The following is a 26,774-nucleotide window of genomic DNA, read 5'->3' as shown; positions in this document are numbered from 1 at the left end:
GGAGACAATTCTTTGATTCTATCAATTCATATGTAAACTCACTCTCAATTCCTCTAAAACCCCTTAAGGTCATAATTTTGTGATTAGTTGAAATTAGTTCCAAGCAAGTGAAAAACAGCAGATGCGGGTTGATAACATTCACTGAAAACTACAGGGTGTTATCGCCTTATTAATAAATCAAAAAATTTATTATCACCTCGAATATTATCCATAACCTACTAGCTAAAGTGATTATGAAATACATACTAGGTAGGTCGTTCAATAACTCCTCAGAAAGCTCAAGAGATGTAGCCAAATCTATGAATGGGAAAAGGCATGCTTTTAGCAGGACTCATATCTCACTAGGCTGCTGTTCGATTTTCAGTTATTTCCATCGAACGATCTCATTTTCATATTCTAATGAAGCAAAAACCTTTGTTTATTTAGAAAAATGAAAAAAACAATCATTGTGCGGTGTTTAAACACTTCTATTGAAGAGGTTTAACCGAATAATATCAAAGCCGAGTTGGATGAAATGCATGGCATGCTCCTGCGTTTGAGACTGTTTACAAGAGGGTAAATGAGTTAAAACGCGGCCATACATGATGAACATCGCTTGGGACGACCAGAGGAAGTGATATCCACAGAAACGATCAACTCAATCCATGATACATTTTTGATTGATTGACCAATCAAAATTGGCAAACATGTTGAGGCCACAGACATATCAAAGTAGCGTTTTAAAGTTTGCATGAAACATTGGGGGTGGAAAAATCTTGGAAAGATGGTTCCCACGTTTGCTCCCAGAGTCTATTTATTTATTGTAGTACCCTGCAAGTCACCATTAGAGTGTGTAGCAGGGGGTGAATAGACACCAGACTAATTTTGAACCGATTATGACCCTACCACGGTTGGACAATGTTTTGGTATTCTGATCCCTTATCGTTCGTGGAGAAAATTACATCTCAAATCCATCTGTTCAACACTTTATCTTTTTCATTTTATTAACATGATCTCTCCTACCGTAGTACAATGGGAGTAACAACACATTTTCAACATCATTGCTAAAGAGACATTTGTATGCAACAGATTTAATATGTAATTTAAAACTTCGCTCCAAGAGTGATACCCAGCCTGGCTGCACTAATATTTTAGATACACTAGTAAGGTAATCATTTAAAAAGAAAGTAAATGATAAGCTTACCCTGGGTAGATTGATAAAAGATTAGAGAACATTTACAAGAAATTAAACGCTAAATGACTGACTACATTAAAAATTAACTAACGCCAGGACAAAAAGATACCTTGTCTGTAACCAATTAATCATATGAAACCATTAACACAGTAACCAACCAGAAGGTCGGTTAGGCAGGTGATGGTAGAGTTCACCCAGTACTAAGCCTGACGGTGGGTGAAATTCACACATCAGGGTAGGGGGTCCAGTTGCTTTCCCTGTGCTGGTTATGGTTTCCCAGGAAGACCTGGTACCCGAAAAATCACATAACTTGGGTGTCTGTAGGTGCCCAGAGTGCCTTACCTGGGCCCCTCCAGTCGGCAGTCCAACGCTCTACTCCCTGGACTACCATGACCCACAATTAATCATATAAAATAAAATATTTCTCATAAGTCATAATAGTGCTTGTTTATATTCTGATATGATATATCTACACATATTAATTATATGATATAAAAACCAATTAAAAAACACTATTTTATGGTTGACAATTTTTCATAAATCTGCTTCCACCAATAGAATTATAAAATGTGAATAAATTAATGTGATAATGGCATTAATTCTCATCAAATCTTTATTTTAATCAACATAACAAATGATCATATAATACAATTGTTATAAAACTATTTTCAATGAACTGCATACTTGTTGACTGCACCACTATCACATGGGCAAATAATTTTTTCTTCCATTATTCATAAACTTCATTAAAAAGAGCTTCAAAAATTTTAAAATATAAGTCAATCAAAATATAATTTATAATGATACATGAAATAAAATAGAAAAACAATACCTACAAAACTTTAAATTTCTTCATGACATCTAATAGAACAGGCGAAGGTGAAAAGAGTATTAAAGGAAGCTTCAATACGGAAGAACTTCCTGGCATAACTAATAGACTAGGAAACTTTGTTTATGACAGAGAATGAGACATAAATGACAGCATCCCTAGTTTCCTGGGATAATATATCCCAGGAAAGACACCACACCCTATTTGAAATAATGTACGGAAAATGAAATGTCAATGTGAATTGTATACATATGGAATAAATAAGGGCCCATTAAAAAATTAGAAGAAATTTGTCCAGAAGGCTCAGACATTCAACATTTAAAAAACTAAACATAAAAAACCCCATTCAATTAAGCTTCTTAAAATGAACAATTGTATTGCGAAATTCTTTAGCTGCAACAACAGTTTTTGCATCTTTTGTGTGTGCGCACATTAAAGAGTTCATGTCATCTCCACAGAGAAAAAATGTACTCTTATTTTCCATATCCTGTACAACTGGCTGAGCACCTTGACCAAAGACGAATTTGGCCCAGTTTTACTGATATTTTAACCTGGCAAAGGGAAAACCTTGAAGAGTTTAACTATGTGCAAAACATCCAATTCCAACTACCAACTACAAAAAAATGAAAGATGTTACCATTGAAACACCTTACAAACCCTACATATTCAGAACAATTTCATCAACTTTTATTCAAAAGGGCATCTCAATATATTCAACATATTGTGAAACTAGATACCAGAAAAAGCATATCTACTCTCCCATAGCCCAGAAAAAAAAGAGGACAATTTTAAATTCTCCGAGCATTGGTGGTGATTTTTAATTGTTTAAAATGAATTCTTTTACTTCATCTAAGGCAGAAAAACATCTTTTAACATTATATGCTTGTCATGAAGACCTGACAATATATTTTTGAGTTATGAATGCTCGTCAAATAGCAATTTTCAAAATTACACTAGTTGGATTTTTCGATTAAAAAGCATTTTAGGTCTACCTAGAGTCATATAGAGGCATGATATAGTTTCAGTTACTCATTTTGCGATGGAATTGAAGGCACACTTGAGCACATCACAAGGTCAATAGGATCAGTTTGGCAGTTTCCAATAAAATATTATGAGTCAGAAGGAAACAAAAGTAATGAGACCCTATGAGGCAACGAAGTACAATCAAGCATCAAATAATGAGGGAACAATTATAATAGGTGAAATAGTTAATGAAGAATTAAAGAAAGAAAGAGACGGAAACCTTTCATTTTGTGCTGATGTTTTCAAAGGACCTACACAATTATGTACAGAAACAATTCAAAAAACCCCAATTTGTAGACTGCTCTTATACATAATAAACTAAGCAATTACTGTCTTCATATGTTTTGAAACTAAACATGATGGGTAATGACCTCCAGGTATGTGAAAAACTCATGATGATTCACTTTCTTACGTTTATTGAGCGATGGAAATTCAAAGAAGGATATTGGAATCCTATCTTTCCTTACTACACATCCTCAACAGAGGAATTTACTTCCTTTCGTGGGCTTCAAACAGGTGACCAATCTGCCTAAATTTCATATGAGTCTTAAAGAACATTACAACAAATCCACAATGTGAAAGGAAGTGCACAATGTCCAAACAATGGTAATATGTCAACGGAGCATCTCCATAGCTGATCACATGTTGAGTACATTTAAAAGGGAGAGTTGGATAATCTTCAAAACGTGCATAACTCGTATAACGGTTAAAAGCCACAATTGGTTCGCTGGAAAAATGATCTTATAAAAGTTTAAAGCAGATATATTATCAAAAATATCAAAATTGAAGAATTGCTAACCTGAATTCATTCAATTGATTTGCAATTAACAGGTAATTACATAACAGGAACACGAGGCTTATTAAGGCACTAAATTGATCACATTAAATCCATAACAACGTACAAAAATTGTACAACAATGAATATGCTACAGAATTGAATCGATGACATTGGCCACCATGCGAATTAAATTTTTCATAAAATTCCTTCGAGAAAAATAACTTGAATGTTTGGAAAATGTTTTTTTCAAGCAACTTTCCCACATATCTTGCGTGAAAACTAGCCAATAGATTTAAACTAGAATAGCTGGAATCCTATGTCTGAATTCATGGGTGTTTCTCTACTTCAAAGTGGCCCCAAAGTTACTCTTCTTTATAAGTTTTAGGCTATACGAATGCATGTTGTTCCCCTAACACATATCACAATCAAGAGTATTTTACATGATAGAAATGGCTTTTAAATGCTCTCATAAGTTGCCGGAGGCTGGCATCCGCTGAGAAGAAAAAATGCCCCGTCCTTCGGAAGAAAATAAAATTATTTCAGTGATACTATTCAATCCAAACCAGTCAAATGTTTATCACTTGCACCAACAACGCTATATCTGTACACCAGTCACCTCTATACTTACGCGGCAAAGATACGGAAGATCTACCCAAAATTCATAATTCGGAATCATTTCCACTCCTTCTGCTCCACGAAGGAGTCTCTTGGTTAGCACACCGCCGAAAAGGTAGAGGAAGCTAAACACTAAGAAAATGATGACCAAAACAGACCCCGTGGATAAGTATGACTCTTCATCCCCAGGAGCTCCAAGAACTGAAGCTGACAGTACAGGCAGAGAAAGGGCAACCATCGTCGAGCATTCGTCTAAAAATGATTCAATAAAAGTAACACTAATAAGAAATTAAATACATCAATTTCAAAGAATTGTTTGGTATAATTACCACTTCTATTCCAAAAAACCCGTCCCCCAATCTCACTTAACCTCCTTAATCGGCAACTGTAAAACGAGTGGCAACTTAAAAAAAAACTTCACAACTTAACATTTACATAACACCTGACCAGTAACGTGCCTCTGAAATTCGGGATTGTTGTCTAATGTATCAATGGTACAATTTTAAATAAAATAATGTCTACTGTCTCACACTATTAAACTATAATTAAACATGAGGTTTACTTACAAAGGAAAGGTCTCAAATTAATACAATTTCAGGAGTCTCAGATCTTGTTTGTTTTTCTACGCTTTTTTAACTGGTAATTCAACTGTTCGTCATGTGATTTCTGCGAAAACTAATGTTGTTCAGATAGAACGTCTCTGTTTGCGATTAACCTTGTATAATTAGGCGTTTTGCTGCTGATACGAACAAGTTAAAGGAAAAAGGTATGATAAAAATCAACATCATTGTACTGCTTTCAAATAATGCTGAATAGTGTTGTACCTTTGTGAATAACCAAATTGTAATATTGATTTCTCGAGAAGTTCAAGTCATACAGCGGGGGAAATTGTGATATATATTTCTTATCCCGTTTGACTATACATATCTGACCTGAATATCAACGTGACTTACTTAATGCTGCTGTTAGCACTGGATATTTTTTAACTCTTGGTACTATTGTACTTTTTCCGTAGCATTTAGAGTGTGTGGTACCGTCAAAGGTTCTCATTACTAAGGCTATAGGCGAACAAAATTCACTTAAAGTTCGTTTGTTCTTCTTGATAAATAACTACTTGCATTATGAATGGGATTTATTAGTAGGTTAATGAGGCACCCATGTCTCTTGCTACCCAAATCGTATAAACTTGAGTAAACTTGAAATCTTGTCATATTTCGTTTCTAGGTTCATCAAAATGGCTCTTCACTCTGCTCGAGGAAAGTTGGTGTCTGTAATTGGTGACGAAGATACTTGCGTTGGATTTCTACTGGGCGGAGTAGGAGAAATTAACAAAAACAGACATCCAAACTTTATGGTGGTCGAGAAAAACACCAGTGTGAGCGAAATTGAAGAGTGTTTTAAACGCTTTGTCAAGAGGGATGATATAGATATTATCTTGATTAACCAAAACTTGGCGGAGATGATACGGCACTGTATTGACAGCCACACTTCCCCCATTCCTGCTGTCTTGGAGATTCCCTCTAAAGACCATCCCTATGATGCCTCAAAAGATTCTATATTGAGGCGAGCAAGAGGAATGTTTAACCCTGACGACATCCACTGATTCCTCCATAGGAACATTATTAAATATATTATATGGTCTAGGTTATTAGAGTGGGGTCTAGTTATTAATATCTTATGTTTTCATTATTTAGTTATTGTCGGAGTCGCAGTTAGGGATATTTGGTGCATTAGATTGAGAATGTGGATTTTTTATGTTTTTCTTCCTGGGTTTTCACGGAATGCATGCATTATTTTCTTCTCAAATTAAACCACCCGGTTTCGCCCATGAACGAACTCCCTTCAACTATATTTGATTGCATGGGAGGGGAATATGCCAGAAGGGACAACGCCTCTTAATGGTAAGGTGAATTTTCAAGTAATTTTTAATTCCCCTTTGCATTAAATTTATATCATGCACTATATTAACTATTGGCACATAATGGCTCCTTGTTGTTAAATATGTAACCAAGATTTAATAAAGATTTAATATGTAACCAAGATTTAAGATTTTATAAAGAATTAGTTCAGTGTTAGCTGTCATCAATTAAAATGTCCTAAGTGATCACCGCAGAAACTAAAAATGTTTTTCCCGGAGGCGCATTTGTTAATAGCCGTAAATTGGATATTTATTGAATGTATGATATGGTCTGAAATTTCAACATTCCTTTTTACTCATGTGTGAAGATTTAAGTAGGCTTTCTTGATTAATTTGTGATGGATTCTATTTTTTGTACTGCTTCATCTGTAAATGTACAGTTTTTATAGTGTTGATTTGTGTGTGTAAAATTCAGGGCGAGTTGTAACTAGCGAAATAAAGCATACATGTTGCATCTAGAAGTATGTTATTAATTACTCTTAAGTTTCCTAACTGTGAAGTAATTTGGCTATAAACAAATCAAACCAAGCATGATTTGTAATTTTATTTGACATCCTGGCCAATTAACATACTGATGGATGTCAAGGGTTTGAAATAATTTAATCCTCTGGAGTGAAATTTAGTAGCTTACAGGAGCATTGCAGTTCCATCATTAATATTTAAGGATGACCATAGTTTCACCACTCTGTGGCATCACCATGGTCATCAATGAATATTAATTGTGGAATTGCTGTGTTTATGGTATCCATACAATGGAGAAATTCTGCTGAGTAATGGCAAAACAGTGGTATATGGAATTGAGTTTTCTTGTAAGCTCTTACATTACATATTGGTTATTCAAACTGGAAATAATATCATACAAATACTTAACCCATACATAATTGTTAATTTGTGGCAAGACTTAGGTAATTCCAGATTAGTACATGTAAGAGTACATTACTAATTGACATCAAAGGGAAAATAATGGGAGAGGTTTTGACAATGTTTGAATGATATTATTGAAACTGTCCACTTTTTCTCGATGTGAAAACGCTTGTTTTTTTAAATTTGAGTCAACATTGCGAAAGTACTCCAAATTTACTCCTTAGAATTGGCCATAATAATATGATGAATCAGACAGATAGGGGTGACAGGAAGAATCAGAAAGGCTGAGATGAACTACAAAACTGAGACTTGTGAGAAGTAGTAAGACCAAGTGGAAATTAAAAGTACAAGGGAATGAACTAAATCAGGTATGTATTTATGCAGTATCTTGGAGCAAATGAGTGTAGTTTTATATTATGATAGTTGTGCTCATGAAAGAAAAGAATTGATGACAGCCAAACTCATTAAAGATGTGAGGGCAAAATTACTAAGGACTTGAAGAGAGAACATATTGCTGATTGAATGTGAGACTCAAGTCTTAGAGGCAAGAGGACGACGAGTGAAGACTGGAGGTTGCAGAGATGTGGATGAAATGGGGGAAATAATTTAGAGAGGAAGACCAAGGTTTTGAACAGGGCAGGTGAATAGAGGACTTCAGAAAATCCAAAGAAGACAGAGAAAGTGAATGGAGGAAAGATTGAAAGGCAGTGGGTTGTTGAATGTGATAGAGAGCATCAGGTTGGTGTAATAAAGAGGAAAATGAAGAGACTAGACTTTTTTGAAAGCATCATGGCAAACAGAAAGAGTGACTGTAGAAATAATTTAGTGCAAAAAAAATCTCATAAAACTATAATTACGAGACAATAATTAATTAATAATTACTGATATCCCAAAAGAAATTTCTTGGGAAACACTTCACATTGATTTCTCTGATCTAATGTTTTTAGATATTCAGATTAAGACACCATATGGTTCAGATTCCCAACAGAAGGCAAACACACAGATCCAGAAGGCTATTTGACCAGACTTCGATAAATAAGTTCTATTTGGCTATTTCATAGGAGTCATGGGAAGAAGTTGACTAGCCTACAGCACTGATAGCAAATTCAATGCTGTTATGAATATTTTCAAAGTACCTTTGAAACAAGTAATACAGACACCAAAAAAAAAGGAAACATTTGCTTCCTACTGGTTTAATAACAGAAAATATTCAACAGATTCAGGTGAGATGTTTGTATAGTACCTGAAGATGGTTCGATGACCTGGAACGCATTGTGCATTACAAATTAATCTGTGGAAAAGTGCAAATTTTGTTTTCCCCTTATTCACTGAAAGCTAGGCTCCATGTGTTATGCATAAACAATTTAAGTTCCACAATGCAAACTTTTAAAAAAAGTGTAACAGAGTGCTTAAGCAATGCAAGAGGAGGGCGGCTGAAGTCAAAAGAATTTCAGCAGGGAGCTCATGGCAACTTCAAAAATCGCATGAGCTTGGAAAGTGATAAAACAATATACAAACCCCATCGGTATTAAAACTGCTTCTCTTAGGTGATGAGATAGTGGAGGGAAACTGAAAAATTCAATATTCACTTCCCTTTAACTCCTTGTGGGGTTTGCCCACTGCAAATTTGGATTTCTTACTAGAATTCAAAATTTGTAGCATCCTGGAGGAGTCCATGCACATTCTTTCTAAAGCCAACAGACCCCAATGAAATAATAAAAATAATTATGGACTTTGGTAACAAATGGTCAGGTGGTTTAGATAACATCCCCATGCCAGTAGTTGTTCACATCATTGCACAGCCTTTCTCTGCCATCAATGCACCTATTGAGCAAGGATTTGCCCAAGTATTCTCAAACTGGCTCTAGTGATTTCATTTCAAAAGAGGATTGACTTTTGCAATGCACATGATTACTGTCAAATTTCCATCCTATCAGTCTTATTTCCTGGTTCTCCCTACAAATCCTCAAAAATGTGTACATTAGATGAATAAGGGATGGAAGCACAGTGACTCACTTCCCTTGCAAAAAGGCCAAGGTGCACAAGTTTGCAGGGAAGGTCACGCTGTCTGTTTTTGTGGACTGTCCTAGAGTAATATTCATAGACTACCTGGAGAAGGATCTAACCATCATTGGTGCCAATTACTGCACTCTTATGAACAAATTGCATTATTCTTTGTAAAAATATTGTATAGGCAGTAGGATCGCCAAAGACTGTCTTCTTGCCGACATTGCACTTGCTCACTTATCTCAAGGTGCAGCTGAGGAAGTGAAGCGATGTGACTGAAATTTTGCCACATCCATCCTATTCTACTATTTCTCCACAAATGACTTTAGCTTATTCCCAGAACTCAAAAAATCATTGCAGGGTCAGATATTTGACTACACAAATTATATTACTCAATAGGTAGAACAATGGTTTTCGACTCAATCTGCTGAGTTCTACAATGATAGCCTTCGAAAGGTCAAGAAATGATGGGAAAAATCTGGATGGTGGCTATGTAGAGAAATCTTAAGAATAACTAATACAATTTAAGTTTCTCTATTAATTATTTTTTTGTAATGATTAAAAGTTAATTTTAGGCTTTTTTTACATATACTGTTGTGCTGCTAGAAAAAAAACATGTAAAAAGAGTATATGAAGTTCCTATATCTTGTTTGTTTCTTTTGCTCTATGAATGCCATAGATTCCTAAATGTCATGATAAATGTGAAAAAACCAAAGGAGCTGGATCTAAGAATATCCATATACAAGCAATCATTCTCGGTTAATGAATAAGAAAAGATACCTGAAAGTCTTAAAAATTTCTCCAGCAAACAGAAGATAAAATCGTGTCTGTTATGTATTTTATTATGGATTCCCTGGCATTTAGTGGACTTTTAGATTAAAAAGAACAGAAAAACATTTAGCTAAAACAAAAAATCTAATCATAAAATCTATTAGGAAAAATGGTAATTGAAAAATTATTTTGAGCAATCTAGTCTTAACAAAGGTAAATAGAGTAGCAATCTCACGAAAAATAAATAAGATAACTTGTGCAGATGATATGAATGCAGAGCAACTGAGTTTTAAATCCTCATGAATAGTGCAGGTTAAGATGTTAACGTGATAAAATACAGGATCAATGTTACAGCAATAAGTAAAACATTAAAATCATAAAATATTGTACACATAGGTAAGTATTTGCCAAATGAACCATAAGACTACATGTTAAGTTTTAGAGTGATTGTATAAAAAAATATTAAACCATAAATGAAAGAATATGTAGTGGGAGTAACTAAGAGACAAGAAAAACAAAAATGGAACCTACGCCGAGGGTTATTTAGGTTCTACTTAGTGGAGTTCATTCTCCTCTCCTTTTAGAGGACAAACTCTTTAATGATTCTTTTTCAACGAAATTTCTTGTTATTCCTATCATTCCCCTGCCTGCACTGTAAAGACATGTGTGTGTGTATGTATATTTTTTTCAGCTACTTTCTTTGAAAAAAAATGCTCTTCAGCAATAACACAGACACACTTCTACACAGGAATATAAAGAAAAGTCACTCTCATATCTAGTTTTGATGTTTCAACGGCAGAGCCATCATATTCAGATAGTAGATTCTGAAGATAATGGCCATGACGTTACAGCATCAAAACTAGATGTGTATCCTTTCTCTGTGGTTCTGTGTATAAAATATATACATATATATATATGAACTCAATGCCCCATTCTTTCCCCAGAGGCAGGTAGTTTGGCCACGGAAAATTTGGAGTTCATGTACCATTTTTATGTTTCTGTTTTTTGTTGACTAGCAATATATCACTCCTTCAATAAAATTATTACTCACTTCCGTGAGATATTCTTATAACATATATATATATGCATGGGTGTATATATATACACATATATATATATACAAATATATACATATAATATATATTAACATATATATGTATATATATATATACATACACACATTGCATATTTCCCAGCCCAAACAATGCCTTTATTTTAACCAAAATCAGCCTTGGCTCTCATGGGATGGGCATACATGTACTCATGTATAATTTCCGCTTATAGGCACAAGAAGATTCACTAGAAAAATACTTACCATTACATATTTTTCCGGCATTAGTCATAGGAAATGTTTACTTTTTATGCCAATTTCAATACTATCACTGTTTTGAGTTAGTAGTTTACAACCAAGTTTTAATGTTTTGCTGAAAGTGCTTCCTAAAAACATACAAAATTATAAATGCAATGTTATTAATTTAGTGAAATCTCACATGTGCTGCTTCCGCAAAACTTGCATGTGCTAATGGAGATGTTGCCCCTCTGCTAATGCACGCTTACACTGAATCTTTAAAAATAAACTCTACAGGTATTAAACCTCGAGCAGTATTCCTAGTAAACCCAGTAGCAGTCCTTAAGGCATAGAAAATGGTTTTCAATACAATTTTTGATAATATCAAAACAATAACAGAAAGTATGGCATAAAAAGTTGCGATGATAATAACCACATGGAATTTTAAGTGAGAAGATTGCCTTACAGTATTGCATTTAAACTTGAATTCGTGAATTATGTTTCAGAACAAGGCAGCTGAAAGGCATTTTGACCCAGTGATGATGAATATCTGAAATTCTACAATGAATAAACCTTTATTTACGTGAAGATGCCAATTTTTTCACGATACAATTTCTTCGCCTCAAGTGTTAACATCAAAATATTTTGGGATATTTATGTGGGTCACAGTAGTCCAGGGGTAGAGCGTTGGGCTACTGACTGGATGGGTCCGGGTTTGATTCCCGGCCTAGTCTCTTGGGTACCTGCAGCTCCACCCAAGCTATGTGATTTTGTGGGTACCAGATCTTTCTGAGAAGCCATAACCAGCACAGGGAAGAGAGGCAGCCCCCCTACCCTGATTTGTGAATGTCGCATGCCATCGGGCTTAGTTCTGTGTGAACTCTGCCATCACCTACCAAACCGACCTTCGGGTTGATTACTATTTTTCATATGTGTGTATAATCCTATGGAGGCAGGAAAAGGGGATGAAGGGTGTACTGAACGGCAGTGGGATGTTGAAGACTGTGATTGAGGGGAGAATGTTGGGCAAACGAGGAAAGGGAAGGAACAGGATAGGGATGTTGGACGGGTTGAAGGGAGGAATATATACATACATAAATCCTGAAAGACAACTCTCACGGAAAAGTGTACCAGATATTCAGCCTAATAAGTAGATTTCATGGGAATTCGAGAAATGAAACCAAGGAAATATGTCTTTTCAAATATTTCAATATTTCTTATTTTGTCATTTTAAGGCCTTTTTACATGATTTAACTTATTGCATGTAAGCTAACCAATTTTCCAAATTAATGCTTTAGCTCATGGGAATTGGATCAAATTTAATGAATCCAAGAATTAGGACGGAACAGGGCATAGCCTGAAAGTTCTGAAAAATTAGATCCAAAACCCAATCCCCAAATTAAAATTTGCAATGTTAATATAATTTTTAGGGTAGATTGTAACACTTCTCATGCTTTGAGATTTTATCATTTTGAAGGATTGCATTAGCAATAGCAACTAATGCATTTCATATACCTCTATACCCAAGCTTCCACTATTCCTATAAAATAATAAGCGTGATACAATTTTAACGATGCATTTCCATGGCAATCAATAAATTCAACCTTGTAAAGTGGCCTTAAAGGAAAATTGTAGCAAACAATAGGTAAGAAATACCCTTCAAATACAGTCCAATAATGACAAGAACAAGTTGAAAACAATTATTCAATGTATCATATAAATTTTGAACTTATAAAATTAGTACAAATGGCACTCCTCTGGAAACAATAATAGCATATAACATAGCAAAGAAGAGAAAACTGTGGTAAAAATGTACAAATTGAAACATTGAAACAAAACTAATGTATGTGTCTGTGTATATATGGATAAATGTACGTGTATATGTGTGTGGTGTGTGTGTGTATGTATATATGTATGTATGTGTGTGTATATATATATATATATATATATATATATATATATATATATATATATATATATATATATATATATTCCTAAGAACAATATATACAGAATCTTTCAACTTAAAAACATAGTTACACTGTCATGGCCCAGTTTAAAAGAGTGCAAAAAAACAAGTGAGCTAGTCAAAGCAATGCTTTGTCGTTCATTTCCCACATTATGCACAATAGCCTAAAACAAGAGGACCAATCCCACCTGAGTACAAGGAATGACAAAGTATTTCTATTCCAAAGTTAACTTTTCAACACACAGACAATGGTAAAAATACTACCATGGTCTAAAAGAAAACTAGTCATAGTAAAAATGTCTTTTGAGTCTATAAATTCCTCTAAACCAATAAAATGCAGAGGGTTAAGCACCAGACAACTCAATCAACAATTAGGAATATGTTCACTAAAACCACTCATTTATTGCATCAACAGTATTTAAGCTTTAGAGTGACAGTTCATTCAAACAACAAAACTGACACATTTGGTCTTAGGGTGGACTGAGAAAGGGCGTCCACATCTCATACCACCACAGCAAGGCTGCTTATATCATTTGGAACATTTAACATCTTCAAGGAGCTATTCAACCACTCGTAACAATATTTTATAGCATTGAGAAATTTATTACTTGACAAATTTACATTTTTATGAATTTCTTTTTCAATCAGTACGTCATGACAAACAACAAAAACTGCTCATGTCTGTCACACAAGCTCATCAAATTACATACTTAAATATTTTCAAGGCATTTGAAAACATGAGAAAAACAATAGACACATTATGTAACACATGCATAAAATTCAGCCTCCACTGGATATTTCTTTCTAAAGCACATGTCTACTGTACTTTGGCCATGTATATGTATATATACATGCATGCATATATATATATATATATATATATATATATATATATATATATATATATATATATATATACTTATTTATAATATCCAGACTTTCAAGTTACATTTTTACCCAATAAGTCAAATGCAAACGGTTACACTGTACACCATTATGTATTTGAATGGTTCCCCTTTCAGGCACAATAATGCTTTCTTACAAATTATGTAAATGGACATAATAAAATATCCATTTTAATGTCCATTAGAAGGATGATTTATGCTTACAATACTGAACACATTACAATCATTTTTGCTCATACAACATGCATTCTATCAAAATAACAGGAAAAGAAAGATTGTACCTTGTACTTTGAGCAGAAGAACATTTATGGACAGCCAATTTCCAAGTAAAATAAAAAGAGGAGCTATTTAACGTTCACCTATGATTGCATTAAATATATATGATGTACTCTCATGTCATTGCTTCATTGATGTAGCAACTCCTTTTGGTTTGGAGAACCATTTTCTGGAGAAACTGGTTCATCCTATTGAAAGACATGAAGATTTTATTTTTTTATGGATTCAGCTTACCTGGGACTAAAGGGAGAGAAAATTATCAACTTAAAAAAAATCATAACATGTCACCATAGTCTATTGCTCTGAATAGGACCCATTCATGGAGAAAAACTGGGCAAGTGAGAATATGCTCGATCCATTCATTAAATGCAGGGAGCAAGAAGCAACGTGATCCTGTTACTTTAAAATATTTCTGAAATATATTAAATCATCATTATGTATAATGATCCCCAGCAGCAAAGTCATCGTAGTGACTGCATTAGCAAACCATTATATAGTGTTTATAGGTTTGACACATTGAAACAACAAATGGTCAGTAAATTTGTTAATGAAAAGTTTCACCCAAGAACTCATGGCTTGATTCATATGAATCAGCATTCCATACTAATGAGAGTTACCTACTCTCTTTTGGACCACAACACATTCCTCCTCACACTATTGAAACTCACACATAAAATCATGTACATGATTATGGTCACACACTCTCCCCTTTCTCTGAACAAGGAGAACAAAAATGAGTATTTGGACACGAGCGCAACTATGGTAAAACCTGGTACAAACAATCATAGATATGCCTTTCAAATTGTACACAATGAAAAGTGCCATGAAATAGTCAGTATGTGTTCAGAAAACTAGCTTCCCTCCTCCCCTAGCAGAGCACACAAAACATGGCCTGCCTGGCCCCAAGGAAAGGATCCAAGGAAAAGTATGGAATGAATAAAATCTAATATGTACTAATTGTATCCACAAGAGAGTAAAGAGTCAGGAAGGTAATTACAGAAGATTATTAGATAAAACCTAAGCACATCTGCATACTACCATGCATGCCACTGACTAGGTGTGGCAGGGCAAGTCCCCACCATTCAAAGTGCCTTTCACTATCATTAAAAGCATACGTGGAACTATGCACATTTTTCTTTATCATCATGGTGCATTCAACTTAAGATTTAACAAGATTTTTAGACTCTAACAACCCAAATAAATTCCCATGCATAAAACCAGATAAAAAGTCCACAAGGAAATGAAATCAAACAAGTCTGTGAGGTATGGCAACCCTGTGGAACCACTCAAATATTTAGGAAAAGTTAGGAAAGAATTTCAACCAAACACTTTATTGGATTAGTATTAATTCCCACCCCAAAAAGGGGCAAGGTATGTGAGGACTATAGGACAATATCTGTAGTTTGATCTCACATTATGTGCATTGGTACTTAGGACCAACAACAAAGGATAAAGAGGGTGGCAAATGATTAATTAGGGAGTGATCAGTTTGGTTTTTAGATAGGGGATAGTAATATATGACATCACAGCAGTAATGAGGACACTGGTGGAAAGAAATAAAGAATACAGCCAGGATACATTGGTCAGCTTTGTGAATTGTGAAGCGAGGTAGTGGGAGAAACCATATTAGGAATCGATTTTTTTATCTGAATAAAAATATTTCACAGGTGTTGCCACTCCTTCCTCTACAATCTACAGCCAATGGAAAGAAAAGCCATGTCCCCATGATATAGATGCTTAACTTGTGGTAAGAGGGTGAATGGTGATAACCTCATGATATAAAAGAAATGGAAACTGGAGCTTAAAATCACAAATGATGTGAGTGGACAACGAAAACAATGATACGTGTAAAGTAAATATACAAAGGCCTGCCATCCTGGTCACCTACAAGTGCACTCAAATATTATATAGAAATATAGCAGTGGATCCATCAAAAACCTATTTTGACCAGTAGATGACTATTAATAATAAACAGTCCTCATGACACCATGTGCAAACACAAGAACTAGAAAGTAATACTATGACCATGTAATGAAATACCATGACTAAAATGTGAAACTTCAAAACATGGATAATTTATTTGTGAATTTATTCTGGAAACAATTAAAGTGAATCTCATGTGAACACACAACTTTGAATTGTTGCCATTTCTGTAGCAATAAAATTAATTTGAATAGTTGGGTCCCTGAAAATAATATCAATGCGTCCACTTTTAAAGAATTCAGTACATAATTCTCAACGTCTGCAAATCACCAAATATATAAATCAGCTCTGTAAATTGCAGCTGGAGTTCTACAACTCCTACGGATAAATTTAAAAAATAGGCATTCATATTTTGTAAAATTGAAATGAAATACCAACTGATCACTCAAAATACAGGATGTAAATTCATGCAGGAGACATTTGAATTTTAAGCCAATCCACAGTAGTAATTCAGCCAAACCAAAAATTACAATACCTTTGATTACAACCATTGCAATAACAAACTGAGGCAGAATAGTGACTACATAATATGGTGAAAAAAGGGTAGTTTAAAACATAGTACAAGGATATGAAAAGTTTACAAAGGCAGGGTGAAATGGGTACATTGTATAGAAAGATGAAAGATCTATCAGACAGTAAGATAGGAAAATCCCTAAAAACAATCAAATATAAGTCAGGAAAACTATTAATTGAAACGGAAGATTTCAGAGAGATGCAAGGAATACATAGAGAAACTATACAGTAAAGACATTAGGCCAACAAGCTTAGACATGGAAAGAGAACATTAGGACTTAGGCATAGATTAGGCCAGCTTAGGTCCAGGCAAACTTGATGGCTATATAGAAAGGGCATTAAGGGAAGTTAAATCGAATAAGGCCTGGGGAATTGGCCAACATTCCTGTGTAACTATTTTACAGTTTAGGAAAACATGGGAGGAAGATTTTTACACGGACTAATTGATGAGGGAGGAATATTTTTGGAATATTGCATCAGATCAGTGTCTGTTCGTATTCCAAAAAAGGGGAAAGCAATCATATGTGAGGACTACGGAACAGTAAGCTTGATTTCATTCCCAGCTAAAGTTGTTCTCAGGATAATCAATTAGAAGATGGAGAACAGGGAAAATGAATACTTAGGGGATGATCAGTTTGCGTTCAGGAAGGGGAAAGGCATGTGTGATGCCATTGCAGTAATGAGGTCACTAATAGAGAGGAACATTGAATGTAATTAGAATGTACACGCCATTTCATAGATTTTTAAATGGCCTTAAGACTGCTCAGGTGGAAATGAGGAACAGAGAGTCTGAATGGATGGTGTTAGGAAGAGGAGTAAGGCAGGGTAGTCCATTATCACCTAAAGAGGCATGGGAAGAACGCGAGATAGGAATGAAAGTCTATGGAGAATTCATAAAATCAGTTAGGTTTGCTCATGAACAAGCTTTAGTACAGGTATGTCAGTCAAACAAGGAGTTGCAAGCATTGCTGAGTGAATTGGAATTCAGTGTAATAGATATGGGATTAAAACCAATACTATTAAAACCAAGGTTATGCAATTTTCTAGAAAGATAAAGGCTAAGTTAAACATTAAAATAGGAGAGCAAAAACTAGAGCAGGTGGAACAGTTTACATATCTCAGAAGTGTTTTGGACCATAACGGTCAAAGGAGTAGGGATATAAGAAGAAGAATTGCAATAGCCAAAGGAGCTTTCACAAAGAGGAGGGGATTGATGACAGAGGGTTGAGCAAGAATGTTAAGAAAAGACTTGCTAAAACTTTGATATGGAGCATGGTTATGTATTGCAAGGAAACATGGCTACAGAAGCAAGATGAAAGGCATAGATTGAGGGCTTTTGAAATATGGGTGCGAAGGATGGGAAGTGTGAAATGGACAAAAAGGGAAACCAACAAGGAAGTGCTAGGCATGTTGGGGTTGGAGAGGGTATTATTAAGAGAAATTCAAAGGAGCCAGGAAGGACGGATACAGAGAACTTTGATTTACCATGGAATACTGAAGGCTGCAATAAAGGGGAGAATGTTAGGCAAGCAAGGAAGGGATAGACGTTGGATGGAATGAAGGGAGAAAGCATGTAGGTGGAATTGAAGAACAGTTAACTATAGTATGGCATATCAGTTTTTGTTTAGTTAGGTGAGGCTGAGAAACGTAGGAGTGTACGGTCTCTGTCCATCCAAAAACCTACCTTAAACCAGTACCCTGCCAAATACTACCTTGATCAAAAATTTCCTGGAATTTATTCAGAAAATTAAAAATACACGTTTATTCATCTAAATCTATATTGTCCCCTTCAAAGTAATCCCCATCGACTGCAACACACTTATGCCAGCGCTTGATCCAATCCTCGAAACATTTTTTATATTCGGTTTTCGGTATGTCCATCAGTGCTTCCTGCGATTTTTCCATTACTTCCTCTCGGCTGCTAAAACGCGTTCCCCGTAATGGTTTTTTAACTCGATTGAACAGAAAGAAGTCACAGGGAGCCAAATCAGGTGAATTCGGTGGCTGTTGGATGGTATTTATTGCATTTTTCGTCAAAAAATTACGAATAATGATAGCACTGTGCGACGGTGCGTTATCATGGTGCAAAATCCACGAGTTTTCTGCCCACATTTCTGGTCTCTTTCGGCGAATTGCTTCACGCAAACGTCTCATAACGCCCAAATAATACTCTTTGTTTACTGTCTGGCCTTCTGGCAAAAATTCATGATGCACTACACCGTTGTAATCCATGAAAACCGTCAGCATTGCCTTCTTTTTTGACTGAAAACGACGTGTTTTTTTTGGTCTCGGCTCATTTGGTGAACGCCATTCACTTGCCTGATGTCTGGATTGCGTGTCGTACTCATAAACCCACGTCTCGTCTCCAGTAATGATCCTTTTGATGAATGTGGGATCGGATTCAGCCTCGCAAATCATGTCTTTTGCGACGTCAACACGGTCTCTTTTTTGCATGAAATTGAGGTCTTTTGGCACCAACTTTGCTGCTACACGACGGAAACCCAAATCATTAACCACAATGTCTTGGGCGGATCCATAGGCAATGTTCAAGTCCTCCGCTATTTCTCTGATGGTTATTGACCAACATTTCTTTTACTTTATCAATTTTTTCACCGACTTTCGATGTCGATGGTCTGCCACTGCGTTCATCATCTTCGATTGACTCACGACCACTTCTGAACCGCTCGTGCCACTGGTAAACGACCGTTTTTTTTGGAGAATCGTTGCCGAAACACTTTTCCAACATTTCCAACGTCCGTGCGCCACTAAATCCGTTTTTTACGCAAAATTTAATACAAGTTCGTTGTTGCAAATTTAAATCCATTTCTGAAATTGTAAAAAATCGCCAACACACACAGAGATAGATGTACTCTTGGCTACGTAACTTTTGCAAATGTCAAGTTATGACACTAAGATTTAAAGGGAATATCAACAACAGATGTACCAATTTAACAAAAAAAAACAGAACTCAAATCGGAACGATGGGAGCGCCACACGGTGGTTATTCCGGGAACTTTTTGATCAAGGTAGTATGTACATGCACATAATATTTTACAACTGCAAAAAGTTAGAAGCTGTAAATTTTGATATGGTGTAGGTTAGTGCTACCAAGAAAACAAGTTTTAAATCATGCCTACAAAGAAAAATACCTCATGATTAGGGAGGGTTCAAGAAATCTGGAGTAGTCTCAGATAGGGAGGAACATAGGAGTAAGCAGATGAAAGAGTAGATTTGAACTACATCAAATTGTTATGCTCTAAGGCCAGACATTCTCATCTACTTGACAATGCTTTCATCATTCACATACTACCACTGACTGTACTTAACTACATATTGCTCTTCTGATACATATATTCCTCCCTGGCATAAAACCATCTCAATTGATTAGATATGCTGTTGAAACAGAGAAGTTAGCATTGATCTAATTGGTACACTTGAGTGCCATCACCACATTAGGAAGGAACATAACTTTAGGAAACTTACAATTTTCAACAAAATTCGAATTCTTCCCTCCTCCTTGATGCAAAACAAATGCAGGTAGTGTGATTTTCAGACAAATCAAAGGTAAATCTTTAAGCCTATTCTCTGAGTATCTTAATAGAACAAGAAGGAAGTAATATCCGGCTCTTAAACATTGCTTAGCATTGTAGTGTTAAAATGACCTAAGCTGGAGATGTATTTGCAGGTCTTCACATTCATGTAATTTGTGGGATGACTTGTAAAGATTGTATCCAGGTAACTCTCAGTATGAATTAATCTGTTGTGTTTGCTTTTCCAATTTCTTTGTTTTTCATACTTAAATACTTAATTTGGACATGGAAACTTTTTAAGATTTCTGATTCTTTTGACATTTTAATACAGAAGGAAATATGACGAGCAATGGTGCATAATTATAAATGAAACCAAATCAAAATTACCAAATAAAACTATAAAGATTTGATAATTAAAAATTTCTTGAATACATGGTAACAATATGAATATGCCTACACCAAAGATGATCAATTTCATGGTAGTAGAGGCACTTCTGAGCCAATCAACATACGTTTATAATTGAGTAGTTTCAGGCATGATGTGCTGGAAATGAAACATAATGAATGACTGATCGTAGCACTATTCCACAGGATAGTGAGATAGCGCTATTATCAGTTATTCAATGAGTTTGCTCTTCAACCATTAAGTTGTACACTTATGGTGTGATTCTCATTCAGAGGATGAAAATATATTATCCCTGTTATTCCCAATGTCAATTAAAGCAGCATGAAAGTGGCTATGATTACAGTGATACCAATTTTTCACAGACCATTACATAAGGTTGAGTACCTGTAGATTACAATATGCCTGAAATAACTGGCTCAACAAAAATTTATTGTTCTCACATTGTGCTATTTACAAAAAAATATTCTTGTAAAAAATCACTATTGTTCAGTTTTTAATGGATATTAAGCACATCAAAGTTTTATATATTTTGTGATTTGTAATTAAACTAATTCCTCGTTTCTCTCAGTTGTCTTGAAAATTCATTTAACTTGTAAAATACAATAACTGATGACTGCTTGTAATGCCAATTCCCAAAAATCACATTATGAAAGCAAGAGATGGTTCTGGGGCATTGATTTTCAAATTACCAATTGCTCTCTTTTCAGGCATTTAGCCTTCACTTGTGCCATGTTAAATAAACATTCTAGGAGTCATTTTCTAAATAAAATTACATAAATTGCCAGTGGATAAATAATGGTGTTTCCAAAAGATTTGCTATTAGTTTGCCAACCTATGATCACTTGATACATGCCCAGCTCTTGGGTATGAAGAAATAAAGCAATCTAAAGTGCTACAACTTTCTTGATGTTCTTTTTGTGAAGAATCTTCCTTCCCCATGTACAAATTATTAATCATTAATCATTTTGCAAGTAAGTTGATTTATCCCATTTGTCTTTACCATATTCCAGGGCATTTACCATATTGGTTAAGGGCAGTGGTGAGCTATCAATATTCCAGCAATAGGCTTGCTTTTTTAATCAGTTTTTCCATAATCTTTTGTACTACAATAAAGATATAATTAATTAACAATGATAGTTAGCATCACAAAATAACACAACTTATGAAAAATTTTGACAGACAATCTAGAGTGGCATTCAGAAATAGGTTCATGAATATTTCTAGCATTTTTAAATGAATTCAATCTTTTTTAAATTTAAAGCTTAACTTTCAACCAACAATTCCGAATAAGTTGTTAATTTTCATTTCACGTTTTAAAGGAAAACTTATTTTCATAATTCTTTTATTCTCTTTCTTTCCAAGGAGAAAAGATGCCTCCCATGCTCATGTTAAAAAGAGTAAAAGATAAGTTCAAAATATTAATTCAATCCCAATCAGTTTTGTGTTATCCCCAGTTTTAAATTTAAAAGGATTGTAATGTAGATATATCTATCCTCTAAGAGCTAAACGATGCTCTCCAATAACTTATCATGGAGAATTCCTTTGATTTTGTAGTTACTCTGAATTCTGATATCCTTTAACCCTCCATAATTAAACTTATTCACAATGTTAGCCTGGCAATTTCCTTTAGAATGAAATGGATAATACCAATGATAGTTTTGATTATCGTCCTATTCCAATTCACTGTAGTATTGTTGCTCTGATTTTGTAAACAATCTGAAAGATATGATAACTCCAGTGGGACACCAATCAGTATTGCAATATGTTTGAGGAATTCCAAATTTTAGTATTCAAAGCCATTAAAATGTGCCATTTTTTTAGATTAGGGATATAATCAATCCAAACAACTTTTAATCTTGAATAACTTAAAAAGATTCAGCTGATAACCATTAAGGAACCATTGAAAGTCAGTACACCAGACTACATGTGAAGATAAATAATACATTTTCAGGTAGCATCATAACACTGATGCTTCTATTTCTTTATGATACGTGTTCCATTACTGCTATTCATAAAACAATGTCAAGATTTGGGACATTACATTATTCGAAAAAGATTTTTGCATTTGTATATTTCAGCAATTTATTGTCATGAAATAGGTGCTCAGTGTTATGCTACTTGACAGGACAAAGGAGATTATTAAATTCATAGGCAGTGATAACATAAAAATATTTTTAAATGTAAAAGAATCTCTTCCAGGGCCAGCCAGTAATCTGTCAAACTTTAGAGTCTCTCAATCAACTACTAGAAATATTATTCAATGGAACAGATATTTCATATGAATAATTTTTTTAGCAACATCTTGACATCTTGTGAGACATGACCACCATTAAATTTTGTTAAAATTGCATATCCAACTCGCCTTGGTCCAGGTAACTGCCACTGTGGAAGGGCAGTGCCTTCAAAGTGGGTGCCCTTTGAGAAAGAAGTTTGTGGAAGAAGCAGGAGAGAGCTTGGGAATGCCAAGATCAGGAATACATAAAATAAATTAAGTGGGCTTGAAATAACTCAAGGAGGCCTTGAAATGTGGAATATATATATGGTATGCATATAATATAATGCTTAAAACCAATCACACAATGCCATTTTGTTTGTTCTATAGATATTTATGACCACACGAATAATAAAAATACCTGGGATAATAAAACATATTGGTTATATTAGAACCCATGATGGAATAATTGTAAGAAGAACTTAGCCTAATCAGATCATTAACAAGAGATTGGCAGTGATCCAATATTAAAATGGAGTCTAAGTTAACAGTAATAAAGGTGTTAAATGTTCAAATGCCAACCAACATCAAGCCAAGTTACATGATAACTATTAAATTCAGTAGCTTAACAATAATAAAATGGAATTACAGAAGAGGCCAAAAGATAAGATATTTTACACCATTACTAAACCACTAGGCATCCACTAATGCATAAAAATAATTTAAATAAGATATTAAATCCTGGGGGAGGGGGAGTAAATAGTTAAGATCAAATTCTTCCAAGTGTCATGCTTCATTAATATGCAAACTTCGAAAACTCAAATTTCAGGGTTGAAGCAGCAAAATCTCAATACCAGTCTTACACCAGTAATTAAATGTTAAATATATACCCAAGCATCTAAATACAAAGCTCTAAATGGTTATTGAAATGAGGAATCAAGAATATCCATAAAATTCAATGCTGATGTAAATCTTCTAGCAAAGCACCATCATTTCCAAGCATCGAATTAGACAATCCACAATCTATTAGTAAGGGTATAGGTAGCATTTGTTTCAGATATGCACAATCACTCGACTACTTGTATGCATCAAATTCCTGATTATTCAATTGGAGAAACTAATTACCTGTGATATTATACTGCTCCTATTGCTGCTAACATCAAGATCCATGCCAAATGGTTTCATTGGTTTTAGTAATCCTTCAGACATGTCTGTCTCCTGCTGATCTACACTATAGTTGTTAGGGAGCTCACAAGATGAATCACTATGGTAGAGGAAGGGACACATGACCAACAAAGGTCAATGTAAGTCACATAAAAACCACAGATGAAGTTAATTACAAAAATGACTCAACTCCTACAAGAAGTAGGTACCTCTTACCTTTGGTATGAATGCCTATCAGCTAAATTGTCCACCTCTAATCTTGACACCTCCCCCACTGACACTATTGAATCTTTCCTACCATCAGATGATCGTCTCTCTCTATCACCAACCAAAGACTGAGCACCCTCCCCTCTAACCCCTGACGTCTGTCGAACCTTTGCAATGGCACCTTTCTCACTCCTCTCACTAGCACCACCACCACCACTTTCCACCACATCCACCGTCCCCGGCCTACCCGTTTCGTGGCACTCACACTTGCAGTCTTCTGGATTCACATAACTGTACACCATCCTCTGGTGATGCACACTCTTACTCGACCGCCCCCCATCCACGTCCTTTGATGCATCATGCAGCTTCTTGGGAGTCTTCCTCTTCTCTGGAATCTCCTCAAAGTTCACCCACTGCTTTGGGGGCGGCTGGCAACCCCTCGGGGGCAGGGGCGGCGGGGACGAGGACGAGGAGTGCTGCGATGCCGGTGACTTAACCATCTCATCTCCTGCAGTCCCACCACCACCCCTCTGTTTCACGCGGGTCCGAACTTCACGTGGTGCATCCTCAGTGAACTGAACCCAGCTGCTTGAGATGGTTCCGGTCCCTGGAGTGCCTCCCCCATACCTTGGGCTCCTCGACCTCGGGGGCAGAATCGGCACATCCCCACCCACACTACTCGTGGCGGAGTCTTCCCTAGGGAGGCTGATGCGAAGTCTGTCTCTCTCCTCCACGGTGGATGAGCCAGATGACGAGGAGGGCCCCTTGAGGGAGGTTGAGGCCGCAACCAGGAAATCCTCCAAAGCACTGGGGTTGATGGGAGTGGTGGATCGGGGCCGCTCAATTGGGCATGTCTTGATTTCTGCAAGTGTACGCTGTCGCACTGGTTTGATAGGCAGGGCAACTGACCTCTCCTGAGGCAACGTGGTGGGGATGTAAGGCAGCTCATCCTCAAATGAGTCCTGCTGCAGCACCAGTCCCTTCCTCTCGTGATCCATCTCTACCTCCACCTCCCCCACCGGCTCATCCTTCTGCTTTTCCTTCGATTGCAAGTATTCCACTTCCCGCTCTGACTCTGAGGAGTGGTGGTCCACATCGGCGGACTCCATGTCAACTGTCTCCCCAAAAATGTCTGCCACGGCCCCAGTCTCCGCTTTCCCCCCATTCCTCAACTCCCTCTCCTCCTCCTCCCTGATTGGTGCGCTTAAAACATTCTGCGGAAAATTCTTATCCTCATATTCATTGACAGCAGTGTTAATCTTATCCATGACACTCATCTTTCCTACTGGTGCCACCTTCTGACTGAAATCCATCCTCACTTTTGAGTCATTCTCTGACAACCCATAATCTGAATTCTGGTAGTTGCTATCACCATTGAAAGTGAATTCGACATTGCCAATGGTCTCGGCAATTATTTTTCCGTCTGCATCAATCACATCTGGGGAGAGGGTGTCTGGTGACAGGGGATCGCCTTCTGAGGCAGTATCACCAATACTGGGACCTCCACTCGATGAGCCGCTCTTGTTCTTCTTAGACTTGTCCTTCTTTTTGAAGAAAGATGAGAACACACCCTTGTTGCGTGATGAGTCCTTTTTGGTCTTGGGTTCCACCGAGGAAGGAGACGACACAGCCCCTGACACTGGCGTCATGGTTGCTGAGGAATTTGGCGAAGGCTGCTGAACCAATGACAGCCCAGTCTGCTCAATGTGTTCGCGACTCTTACTCCTTGACCTGCTTCTGTCTCTCAGACCTCCAATTGCTGCACTGATCGCCCCCTTTCCCCCCTTCTGCTTTCCTGAAGAGGAAGAGCCTGGACCCCCACCTCCCACTGTGGGAGACTCTGGACTTAGCAAATTCCCACTGTCACTCCTTCGGCCAAAGAGTCCAGTGAATGAGCTTTTGCGTGAGGTGGCTGGAGAGGGAGATTGCCCTGCATCCTCGGAAACAGGGGTCACGACGCCCTCCTCTGTTGCCTTCCTCAAGATTGAGTGCCGTGAGAGCTTTGGGGAGGCTGATGGTGTGGATGAAACAGACTTGGAAGTGGCAGCATTGTTTGAGGGTGGTGGCCTCGATGAGGTACTCTGGCACGACTGAGTGGATGATGAGGGCGTCATGGTCACAGCCTCCTTGGGTCCATCCACTGCCTGGGTAGAGGGTCTGGAATAGTGGCTCTCCACTGTCTTAAGGTCCAATGTCACGGGTTTCTCCTGCAGGCGGCCGCCGTCTGGGGCGGGATGTTCTCCTTCCTTCCCCTTGCACAACATTTTTTGGAGAAAATGGAAAAGGCGGTTAGGACACCAGTTGAGGTGAGAAATTGAATTTGCATTGACTAAGAGGCAAAC

The 26,774-nt window shown here is 36.4% G+C and overlaps 2 protein-coding genes and 1 long non-coding RNA gene across 6 annotated transcripts in view; 1 reads left to right on the top strand and 2 right to left on the bottom strand.

Annotated features, from left to right (window-relative positions):
* Window positions 1-1,769: 1,769 nt before the first annotated feature.
* On the bottom strand, window positions 1,770-5,080 carry LOC139687433 (uncharacterized). Of its 2 annotated transcripts, none has more exons than XR_011700637.1 (3): window positions 4,986-5,080; window positions 4,433-4,671; window positions 1,770-4,320 (listed from the first exon to the last, which is right to left on the bottom strand). It is a non-coding gene; the product is annotated as an uncharacterized lncRNA (long non-coding RNA). The 2 variants fall into 2 exon arrangements; XR_011700638.1 differs by lacking the exon at window positions 4,986-5,080 and adding an exon at window positions 4,749-4,935.
* Vha14-1 (V-type proton ATPase subunit Vha14-1) lies at window positions 5,074-6,798 on the top strand. The gene is made up of 2 exons (XM_071584572.1): window positions 5,074-5,185; window positions 5,644-6,798. The coding sequence occupies exon 2, from the start codon at window positions 5,654-5,656 to the stop codon at window positions 6,020-6,022; it is 369 nt and encodes a 122-aa protein (XP_071440673.1). The 5' UTR covers window positions 5,074-5,185; window positions 5,644-5,653; the 3' UTR covers window positions 6,023-6,798.
* Window positions 6,799-14,155: 7,357 nt separating this feature from the next.
* LOC139687429 (serine-rich adhesin for platelets) overlaps window positions 14,156-26,774 on the bottom strand; it is a 133,051-nt gene continuing 120,432 nt past the window's right edge. For 2 of the 3 annotated variants that reach the window (XM_071584568.1, XM_071584569.1), the window contains exons 4-6: window positions 24,442-26,684; window positions 24,187-24,325; window positions 14,156-14,605 (exon numbers count right to left, since the gene is read on the bottom strand). In XM_071584568.1, coding sequence (XP_071440669.1) covers window positions 14,546-14,605; window positions 24,187-24,325; window positions 24,442-26,684 — 2,442 coding nt within the window. In that variant the 3' untranslated portion in view covers window positions 14,156-14,545. The remainder of the gene's footprint in view (window positions 14,606-24,186; window positions 24,326-24,441; window positions 26,685-26,774) is intronic. The other variant, XM_071584570.1, reaches the window with a different exon arrangement.

This window comes from Hetaerina americana, unplaced genomic scaffold (genome assembly GCF_022747635.1).
Source record: "Hetaerina americana unplaced genomic scaffold, ioHetAmer1.1.p SCAF_2, whole genome shotgun sequence".
Taxonomy (NCBI): Eukaryota; Metazoa; Arthropoda; class Insecta; order Odonata; family Calopterygidae; genus Hetaerina; species Hetaerina americana.
The sequence above is the reverse complement of the archived record's forward strand: the minus strand, read 5'-3'. Positions and strand labels throughout refer to the sequence as shown.

What these genes read in the sequence shown, in the direction of transcription:
- Vha14-1 (XM_071584572.1), top strand. Translation starts at nt 5,654, where the DNA reads ATGGCTCTTCACTCTGCTCGAGGAAAGTTGGTGTCTGTAATTGGTGAC.